Source organism: Pyxicephalus adspersus, chromosome 4 (genome assembly GCF_032062135.1).
Source record: "Pyxicephalus adspersus chromosome 4, UCB_Pads_2.0, whole genome shotgun sequence".
In the NCBI taxonomy this organism is placed as follows: Eukaryota; Metazoa; Chordata; class Amphibia; order Anura; family Pyxicephalidae; genus Pyxicephalus; species Pyxicephalus adspersus.
The window spans coordinates 97940466-97952127 of record NC_092861.1 but is presented as its reverse complement, the minus strand read 5'-3'; the positions used below and the strand labels follow the sequence as shown (position 1 = coordinate 97952127).

General features: G+C 40.7%; 1 protein-coding gene across 1 annotated transcript in view; it reads left to right on the top strand.

Annotated features, from left to right (window-relative positions):
- Positions 1 to 789: 789 nt before the first annotated feature.
- The window catches only part of KMO (kynurenine 3-monooxygenase), a gene marked incomplete at its 5' end in the record, with an annotated part of 82210 nt that continues 71337 nt past the window's right edge, over positions 790 to 11662 (top strand). Inside the window, 3 exon segments of the mRNA XM_072409090.1 lie at positions 790 to 920; positions 2690 to 2759; positions 10549 to 10646. Of these exon segments, the coding sequence (XP_072265191.1) occupies positions 879 to 920; positions 2690 to 2759; positions 10549 to 10646 (210 nt within the window).

Genomic DNA, 11662 nt, shown 5'->3' with positions numbered 1-11662 from the left:
GTATAACCTGGATGAAAGAGAGTATAACCAACTTGTTACTTTTGGCCAAAATAGGTCTGTCTACTGGTTTCCTTGTGAGCTTTAAGTATGTTTAAACTTCTCTCTCTGGGTGTGCTAGTTTTTCCCCATCGTATACTTACATGAAGCAGTCAAGAAAATAGAAATTTTTTTACTTACTGTAATTTTCTTTTCCTGATAAGCTCCATGTCAACATAAGTAACCACCCCTTTTTTTCAGGAGGGTTACAGTTATGGAACACTAAGTGTATGGACCTCCTTCAATTTACCTTTTTAGCTCTTTAGAGTGGGAAAAAGCTCCATGCTGCCATGGAGTTTATCAGGAAAGAAAAATAATGGTAAGTAATACATTTTCCCTTTCCTTTGCACTGGTTTCCAAAGGGGCAGAAGGTGTATGAAAATCTTTCTAGTAAGATCAGAGATAAAAAAAAAAACGGCAAGAGTTATGAGTCTTTCCCACTCTATCCAAAACTTAGGAAAATAGAATTTGCCTTTTATTTAATTTCAACAAATATGTGTATATATAATGTGTATTTTTATAAAGAGATAGTGAATAATATGAGAATATATTTTTTTACCAAGCCTTTTATATGGGATGTATGTGGTGATTTGTAGGAGGGGTAGGGTGGCACATACAATACCCTTGTATCAACAGTTGAAAGACTGGAATGTCTCAAAGAAAGGACAAGCTGCAACCTTTAATTAAACATTAGCTTGCTTTAGTCTGTTTGTGCTCACAAGCAAACATAGACTTTAATCATTGTTATGTCAGCAGATTTGAAACTCTTTTAAATTAGGCACACAATGCTTGACTTGCTAGTCTGACACTCTGATAGCTCAGGGTCTAAACTGACATCAGTCATGGATGATCTGAAAAAAATATCTATTGTTGGAGGGGGCTTGGTAAGTAAAACTGTAAATTGTATTAAAGTAATTGTGGTTACTAACTCACCAAAAAAGAGTTTTAATTTTAACTTTGGTTTTATCTTGTCTGAATATTTATATAATTCATTCATGCTCTGTAAAGTCCATAACTATACTACACACCATCCAGGACATTATTGTCGTATTTATTGTTTTGATATACTAAAGTAGGACATGCTTACTATACTTGAATGCTTCACTTTAATCAATTTGATAAGTGAAATTTTACTTTATATTTTTAAATAAAATATGAAAAGGAACAGGGAGAACATCACATTATATATGAAATTGGAGGGAGGGAGCTACAACTTTAGGGCAAGAGTTTAAAGACCACAAGAGTAGAAGAAGGTGGAATAAGAAAGATGCAGTGACTAGGACAGATTAGGAGACCCAAAGGATATGCTTCAGATATCAAGAAGATGATGATCAGAAGCAGATAAGTGGAACCTTTTGATTCGGGGCAAACATATTTTAATAAACTAATCCCTTTATGTCTAATTGGAGGTAAAGAATGTATTCAGAACTGTTGTATTGATGTTTGCACTGTAATACCACTTTGCAAGGATACCCAATCATGTGCAAGCAAAAAAAAAAACAAACTTTTTTTATTTCCCTATACTCAATTGGCTATTCTTTGCAAACATATTTTTTTTTTAAATTAGCTTCTCATCACTAAGTTAAGCAAAAATTCTAATTATCACATTCAAAATTAATTTTAGAAATGAATATGCTTGACTCTTTTAGTATTTCAAGACTATTGTATGCATGGACAGAATTATGGCATTTTAAGGCTTAGTCTACAAGAACTGGTTCCCCAGCATTTAACCTGAGGCTTTAAAAGCCCCTGTTTGAAAGTCCCATGCATTCCAACGAGCTAATCTACAACAGGGGGTTTCGTTGAGGCATGTTTTTTAAGCAATATAGATAACGCTTCTTGCATTTGTTTTAAAAATTAAAATGCGTGTTTAACCTGAGTAAAAGCAGGTTAACGCATTATTTGATTTCTTTATATATGCTTGAAAACATAATTGCGGTAAAATGTGGCAAAATGCGGCATGGATGTTTTTCAGCATTTTCCAGCAGGTTAAAAGTAAACTTTAAAACGGATGAATTTCAAACATAAGCTTTTAAAAGCCTCAGGTTAAACGCTGAGGAAACAGTCCGTGTAGACCCAGCCTTAAACAATATATTCAAGTAAATAAATTCAATACTGTACTACCGTTAACCGTTAAAGTTAAATACAGAAGCATGAGAGTGAAAAGAATACTTTTGATAAAACTTCTATATAACCCAGTGATACATATTCAATTGTATTGAAGCTAAGTAACCTTTTTCTACACCATAATCAGAGGGGTAAAGAAGCTGGGTATTTCCTTTAACTTGGCTACACAACATAGAATTGGATGTCGTATTATGGTATAAGTAAATGAAGACGGCAAAAAAGTATGCAATATACCATAGTTATTCTTACCTGCTCTTGCTTGTTTCCTTACCTGAATCCGTTTTTTTTTTTTCACCAAATCCCAGAAAAAAAAACAAATGCATACCTACTTGCATGACTAGTGGCTATCATTTACATATGTCTGGGGACACTCAAATTCATGTAAACCTATAAAACCTTTCAAACAATGGAATCTTAGCTTAACCCTTTTGTAGAATGCAACATTTAAATTACATGAGCCCCCCTGAAAACTGGATTACACAAATTAACAATCACATTTTGTCTTTTTATATATTATATTTAACAGGTTGGCAGCCTAAATGCATGTTTTTTTGCCAAAAAAGGATTTCAAGTTGATCTTTATGAAGCAAGAGAAGGTAGGTCAATATGTATAACTTTACAGTGAACATACTTTTTATTAAAAAATATATAACATATTAACGGCAATGGACAAAGGTCATACATTTTAAACTATATTTGCTTTAATATATTTACTAGTTAATCTGATATAGTTATGTAATGCTGTATAACAATATGCAGATGGTAATTTACAATTTTAGCAGTAAAATCTGTTTAGTACCTTATGTGGTATATGTATTCATGTAACATGAGGGATGTTTAGATGGGTAGGAGTTAGGTGGTATGCATTGTGCTACTTCATGCAAGATGCTAAAATGGAGGTGTGCTGACATGATTGGTCCTATTCAGGGAACTTGCAGAAAGCCCCAGCAACTATACAGCACATATAAACTCTTTTCTGAACTTCAGCAGTACAGTACAGAAAGAAATACTAGTGACGGCATCATGGTGTTTAATGGGAGTAGGCTCAGATCAGTGCTGGAATGGGGTCAATTTAATACAAAATAGAGAATTGTTCCATACCTGAAAAGATTTATACTTACTTCAGCAAAAACTGGAAAGGACCCTAGGGAGGGCTACAAGGGATTGGAGAATTATGAGAGGGGTGAGATTCCTCTTTCCCCAAGAAGCTGTGGTCAGTTAGTGTTCTTATAAAATTTTTCAGCTTTTTGGATTGTCCTACCTCAAGTGCTGAAATCCGCTCTTTTAGCTAAACCTAACCCTCCTCCTACCTGGTGGCTAACCTTACCATCTTCCTAAAAGATGCATATCCTTAACTACCTTGCCCAATGCCTAACCTTAAACATAAGCTAACCTACACAGAACCTAACCTCTAACACTAACCCCCGGGTAAATGTCTGAGCTTAACCTTCCAGACAGGGCAATGTGATGGGTGGGCACTTGCCCAATAATTTCAGAAACATTGCATTCATTAGACCCCTTGAGTGTCTGAGCTCCAGAAAGCTGATTTTTCCCAACCCTATTGTGAACCCTAATTGTAAAGGTTGTAAAGGTAAACTTGCAAATCAGTGCTGGAAGGGAATGGGGTGTATGACTGGGCAGTTGGAGTGAGGAGGTTGCAAGTAGGAGGTAGGCGAGTAGTAGAACTGGTTGCAACTAGGCACTAGAGCAAATATGGCAGAGTCCAAATTAGTGAAGAGGCAGACAAAGTAGAAGGAGTATAACATTTCACTCAAATTCACGTTTCAACAAAGAGTATAATATTGTAGTTCTGTAACCTTGTGTTGGTAAGAAAAAACTGGATGCAGAATTTTATTTTCCATATATTCCTATTTTGAATATATATATTTGTGTGTGTCATTTTATAATTCTTTATAGCTGCTTACATACAAAACAATAGGCTAATAATTAAAAAAGACATTCTTAGGGGGCCTGGCCTGATGGCGGCGGAGTAGGACGCTGCTTTCTTAGCTCCGTATCCCGCATGGGGGTTTCCGTGTGAGTAAGCGCTACTGTGCCTTTTCTTCCACCTCCAATGGGGCCAAAATCCAAAGGGGTAAGGAAGGGACGCCCCGGAGGGGGTGATCCCTCCACCAGGAGGCTGCGGGGACCGCGACAAGGCCCCAAAGCCAGGGGCTCAATTTGTGATGGTATCCGACAAGCAGGCACCGTCGGAGCTCTTCACCAAAGGCTGGACTGCAGCAAGATTCATCTGAACCAGGTCCAGAAGCTTCCTCTTCTTTGTTACCAGAGGAACATCCTGTCTCCCCCATTCGTAGCCCCTGCCTGATGCCCTCTTTAGAGACTTCATTAAGCCATAGCTCAGCTAACACAGACACCGAAGAGTAGTGGGACTGGAAAGCCCACTTACGTGCCTTACCCACCAAGCAAGATCTTGAATACAGTATAGGGCGCCTGGAAGCGAGTTGCAAGGCGGAGTTCCACGGCATACGTGAGTCCGTTCAACAAGTTACTAATGCCACAGCTCTACAAACCCAATCTGCTGATCTTTCTTCACAAGTAGTTTCCCATGAGGCTATTTTGGAACGCCATGAGACGCAAATTAATATGTTGTATCTGTTGCATGATGACGCTGAAAACCGCAATAGGCGGAATAACATTCGTATACGGGGTTTACCTGAAACCATACCGAATGCAGAATATCCCGCAGCTGCCTACTCTATATTTGCTAAGCTTCTTGCTGTTCCATCTGATGTCGATATAGAGATAGATCGGATACATAGAACCCTGGGCCCGCGCAGCATAAACCCGCAACGCCCTAGAGATGTTATCTGTCGGATTCATTTTTACAGAACCAAGGAAGATATCATGAAAAAAGCCAGAGAATTTCCAAATATTGAATACTCTGGGGCCCAGATACAGCTGCTGCCTGATCCCTCTAAACATACATTGGATCTTCGCAGGGCTCTTAAACCGCTTTTAACAGTTCTTCGTGAACGCAATATCCCATATGGATGGGGATTTCCCTTCCATCTCATCATCAGATCTGGAGGCAGAACCCTTGTTCTTCGTGAGCCGTCTGATCTACCTTACATTGTACAGGATCTGTGTCTTCCCGACATTATATTACCTGAATGGCCCACGGCGACTTCGCTCCTCACCAGCAAACCAGCGTCATTGCAAGCTACCCCACGACCTCCGTTTGATGATCCTCCAAGCACCTCAGCGGGTCATCTTTCTTCCACTCCTCCTCCCACAACCTAGTCAACTGAATCGGCTTCGCCAAAATTCCTATTGGTTATCAAGAAACCTTCATCACTGTTCTTGGCATTTCTACCTTTCACTCTAAACCTTTTTGTGTTTCTTAGGCTATTAAACGCCACCGGACTACCTCTATACTTAATTTGTTTTATTACCTGCCGTGCCTGGCCGAAAGAACAGTTTGCTTTGTTTGGAGCTTTATGTTCCTGTGCTACTAAGCATCATCGGACTACATCTGACTTTGCGCAAGAAGTTTCTCTCCAAGATTGGACTTTTCATGCACTGGTAGCTATGTTGAGCGTTATTTACCTAATGCTTATCGCTGCAGATCCTGTTGTTAGTTGGTTTGCTTTTCTTGAATGCCTCCTGGATCCTGTGTTTGACTCTAGGGTCCACTGGGGGGTGCGCGAACTGTATCACTGTCGCCTCCCCAGTTGGCCCTATTATGGGTCCTGGACTGTTGTATTTCTGATTCCTCCGACTATTTTTGGCAGGACATCGGTGAACTGCTTGCTCTATGTCAATGTTTTTTTTTTATATATGCTTTGGAGCCTTGCCTATGCTGCCAAACATAACCGGATTACATCCAATCTTGTGTAAGACGTCTCTCCTCTACGGTTGGACTTTCCATGTACTGGTAGCTATGCTGAGCGGTATTTCTCTAATGTTTTTCGCTGCAGATTCTGCTGTTAGTTAGACTGTTGTTTTTGAATACCCTTTAGATTTTATGGTTGATTATATCTAGGGCTCACAGGGGGACGCACGAGCTATGCTGCCCTCGCCTCCCTAGTTGGCCCTATTATGGGACCCGGGATGTTGTCCCTCATTGTTTAGTATATTGGGCAAATGTTAAGAGTTTGTTCTTATTTTATATATTATTTACGGTTTTACGGGTTCTCCCGGGCGGGAACCACATGTTTGTTTCCGATTGTTTGTGTGCCTTCCCCCGCCGCGCGCAGACACTTCCCCCACATAGGCCTGCTGCCCTCTTGGGCAGTGTTTTGGGACCTTTAGGGTCCCGCTTTAGTTTGTTCACCCCACGGTCGAGGTTCTAGCCCGCCTCGCCCCTTCCTGTGCCCCTTCCCCCTAATGTCCTCGGTACATATCCCAGCAAATGCATTGAAAATTCGTACTCTTAATGAGAGGTCTAAATAGCCCGAACAAATGCTCTCAATTGTTATATGCTCAACACAAAGCACAGGTGAATATCTTGATCCTCCAGGAGACCCACTTTCATTCCACTAGACTTCCCTCTCTCTGCAATTGCTACTATCCCCTGTGGCACCATAGCTCCAATCCTGAATCTAGAACTAGGGGAGTTTCTATTTCATAGCTTTTCATAAATCGCTACTGGTACAGATACTAGTTTCCCGCTCTGATTCTCAGGGCAGGTATTAATTTTTAAAAATTTCCCTCTGGGATAGGAAATTTACATTGGCTTCTTTTTATGCTCCCAATCACCAACCCACAACGGCCCTTTCTCAAAATTTGGAGTTACTGAAAGGGTTTGCTGAGGGATCTAATATTGTGGGTGGGGACTTTAATTGTGTTTTGGATCCCCGCATAGATACTTCATCAGGGAAAACCCCGATCTTGTATTCCAAATTGAATTCCCTTCGTTCTAAATTACATGATTTTAGAATAATAGATATGTGGCGCTGTCTACACCCCAATAGCAAAGACTACACCTTTTTCTCCCACCCGCACAATATGTACTCTCGCATAGATTATATCTTGGCGAGCCATTCCATACTTGATTGGTGTCCAATTGCCTCCATAGAGTCCTGCCCCTGGTCCGACCACTCCTCAGTGTCCCTCTCATTTCAGATTCCCCATATGGGCCCTAGAGAATGGACATGGCGATGCAATGATTCTTTGTTCAAAGATTCTCTCTGTGCACAAGTGGTTCTTGATGCGCTAACCAATTTTATTGGAGATCACGCCTCGGACCCCACTCCCCTTCCTATGCAGACTATGAAAGCGATAGTTCGAGGGGTTCCAATACAACAAGGCACTAGGCCTAAAAAGATCAGGGCACAGGATATAGCTTGTATCTCCGATAAAATTCGCTCTCTGGAACGCCTGCATAAACAAAACATGGCCCCTGCTGTATTTTTAGAATTGACTGCTGCTAGAACCCATCTCTTGAAACTGTACGACTTGGCTCACCAACGCCATAGGGATCACTTTCGTAAGATCTACCAATATGGGGATAAATGTGGCAGGTTATTGGCGAGGGGTCTTCATCCGCGCACATCCACCACGTATATCCCGTCCATACACACTGCTCCAGCTACTCCTTCCTCTCTTCAGGAATATTTAACTAAAACAGCCCTTCCAACTTTAAATTCTGAGGTGATTTCTCAATTGGAATCCCCGTTTACGGAGGAGGAGGTATCTGCTGCCCTATAGGCAACCCCGACCAGGAAAAGCCCGGGTCCGGATGGATTCACCCCACGGTTCTACAAGCTAAACGCTTCTAATATTGTCTCCTTCATGACCAAAGTGTTTTCCTCTGTCTCTGCCGATACACCGTTTCCACCACAAAGTTTAGAGGCGCATATTACGGTTCTTCCCAAGCCTGGCAAAGACCATACGGTTTGCTCTAATTATAGACCTATATCATTGATTAATGTGGATGTAAAAATTTTTTCCAAGTTGATTGCCAATAGGTTGTCACCACATATGCCATCTTTGATCCATAAGGATCAAACAGGGTTTATTTATGGTAGGGAAGCCAGGGATAATACTATTAAGACTCTCCTGCTGACCCAATTCGCTAAATCTTCAGGTATCCCTGCGTGCTTACTGTCAATAGATGCTGAAAAAGCCTTTGACAGGGTTAGTTGGCAGTTTATGTTCTCGGCTTTACGCCAGGTGGGCCCGGGCCCCTGCATGGTTTCTAGAATCGCAGCTTTGTACTCTTCACCCAGGGCTCGGGTGCAGATTAATGGCACCCTCTCTGATTCTTTTCAAATTAAGAATGGCACGAGGCAGGGGTGCCCTCTCTCCCCTTTACTTTACGCCTTAATTATGGAACATTTGGCTGTGGCCTTGCGCCACAATCCAGATGTAAACGGGATCCAGGTGGGTGATACACAATATAAAATTTCTTTATACGCAGATGACCTCTTGATATATATACCATCCCCTCATATCTCGATACCTTCCATCCTGAGGGAACTTAATGAATTTGGTACACATAGAAATTTCAAGGTCAATTGTTCCAAATCTGAAATTCTTAATATAACCTTGGACTCTACTCAAATGTCAGTCATGCGTTCTAATGTGCCTTTCCGAATCTGCTCTGATGCCATTAAATACCTGGGTGTAATGGTTTCATCGGATCCCTCCAAATTGTTCTCCCTTAATTATTCCTCAATGTACAGTAAACTTCAATCTGACCTTCAGAAATATGATTCCTTGCCTCTCTCCTGGTTCGCCCATATATACACTCTTAAAATGGATATAATCCCCAGACTGCTATAGCTTTTTCAATCGGTCCCTATATTCTTGCCAACCGCATACCTTCATAAAATTCATAGGTTGTTTTTAAAATTTATATGGCAACAGAAACGCCCTAGACTGACATTTAGTACCCTGATCCAAGGCCAAAAATAGAGGAGGTGCAGGTGCCCCGGACGTTATTTCCTATTATAGGGCATCGGTTTTAGTGCGTTTGATAGACTGGTTTTCACAACAGGGAGACGAAGGAATGGGTACGCCTGGAAGATTGCTTATCTCCAGTGAGTCTCCGGTCCCTGCCATGGGTGGACCGGTCGTTGATACAGCCGGCCCACCCTATACCCCCACTTACATTGGATTTATTACGTAATTGGGATATCCTTCTCAGAGCGGGCAAGTTGTCGATGGATCCAGGACCCATGACACCGCTATTTGATAACCTAGCATTCCCCCCGGCGATGCGTACCTCCACATTTTTATCTTGGTCCGCCTCGGACAGCCGTCATCTTAGGAGTATATTACACAATGGACAGGTTCCTCCACTGGCTTCCCTGGATCTCCCAAACAGGAGCAAGTTGCTCTCTTGCAACTGCAGATGATTGGGAAAAATTTACCTTACCCTAACACATAAGTTGGCCTTAACCTGTAGAGCTCAAGAGGTTAATTACAAAATTCTATCCAGGTGGTAATATTGCCCTGTGGATCTCCATAGAATTTCCCCTACGCAATCTGATCGTTGTTGGCGATGTCACATACAAAAGGGGACAATGCTACATATATGGTGGGAGTGTCCGCTTATATATCGCTATTGGGACATAATTATTCAGGTGTATAATGACTGCACTGGGTCCACCATAACCAATACTCCCGAAATAGCTCTTTTATCCATGGTGCCGGGCTTGCTCAAATCCATCAAAGGTGGGGTCCTACGTAATTTCCTTACGGCAGCAAGGGCTACTATTCCGAGATTGTGGAAGCAATCTGCTGCTCCTATTATAGCCAATTGGGTCTCCGAACTTGAAAAAATCCGCCATATGGAGATGCTAGTCGCGGAGGATGATGATAGATTGGAACAATTTAGAATTACCTGGTCCACTTGGGATTGGTTTAAAGACTCTCCCCGATTCCATACATATTTTATCTAGTTTCCAGGCTTTTAGGCTGGAACACAACCCCGGCATAGAGGGTTATTCCCCCCCCCATCTCTCCTTTCCCCCTTGGGCTGATTTGTTATCTGTGTCTGTCTCTGTTTTTATTTTCTCTGTTGTTTAAGAATATTGGTTTCTATGCTGTGCCATACGATTCCACTAGCGGATATGTAGCTGTTTTTGTACAGATTTAATAGGTGCTATATCATCCCTTCAGGATTGTCGTGCCTGTTTTGTCATAATTTTTCTTTTGGGTATATACAGCTTTCTGGTACTATATGTCTGTTCCTATGAAGCCTACACTGTTAGGTTTGATACGATGTATATGTTGTATATCTGATTCCTTTTGCATGTTTATCTTTTATTCTTTTTTTTTTTTGTTTTTTCATCTGAAAACTCAATAAAACTGATTGAAACAAAAAAGACATACTTTTTTGTGTAATAGTGTGTATTCAAATTGTGAATATCAATTTAAAACATTACATGTACTAATTATGCCATTCTTTAACAGATATAAGAATTGCCAAAACTGTGAGTGGGAGAAGTATCAATCTGGCACTTTCAAACAGAGGACGCAAAGCTCTCAAAGCTGTTGGGTTGGAAGAAAAGGTAATTTTCTGAAAATTGCTCCCAAAGAACATAAAAAAGCATCCAACAGTAGAACAAAATGTAGAAACATTATTCAGACAGATGTAAAAAATATATATGCTGAACGAATTTCGACCAATACAGATCAGGAAAAAAAGCATAAACATCCTTTGGTATAAAGATTAATCTGAAGGAAGGAATTAGAGTTTCATTGCTACTCATTTTTTTTAAAAAAAAACTTTATTTATTGGAAAATAAATTTTACAACATAGAAATAATATACCAAATAACAACAAGTAAGGGGGAAGGGTAGGGAAGGGAAGGGAAAACAAATCTCACATTTAACAGCATGATCTTATAAGAGCAGATAGACACATATGTTACAAAACAGAATCATGGCAAAATAGCCTCCTGGTGCCAGCACTCAAAATACATATATCAACATATCAATATGTGAAAACAGGTTTAAACATCATAGGCCTGGTAAAACAAGCCACTATCATCTTGAAACATTATAAATGTACCAGGATGAGTACTTAAATTTGTCAAGAATTGTGTCTCTCGAGTATAAATTTGTACCATTGTTGCAGAAAACGAGATATATCGTAATAACCTTGAATTTGAGCTTCCAGCATTTCTCAGTGGAATAAAGTTTTTTGGGATAGAACTACGTGCTCCACCTCAGGCGACTGAGATTGGACCCACATATTCATAATAGTGCGTCTAGCTGGTAATAGGCAGACACTTATCCAGGCCCTTGATGTCTGAGGCATGACAGTAGGAACCGTGTCGCCCCAATAACGGAAAAGCAAAGGGGATGGGTCATGTAGTACAACATAGCCCGTCACATTGTTCACCAATAACAGCATTTTTCGCCCGAATTCAGCAATACATGGGCAAAACCATACACGATGAGACAACGAAGCAGATGAACAGTCACATTTAGGGTATTGAAGATGCCACGCTCTGGTATGGGTTTCGCCTTTAGATGGCCTAAATACCTTATAAGCCCAGTGGAGTTTAATGAATTGAGATTC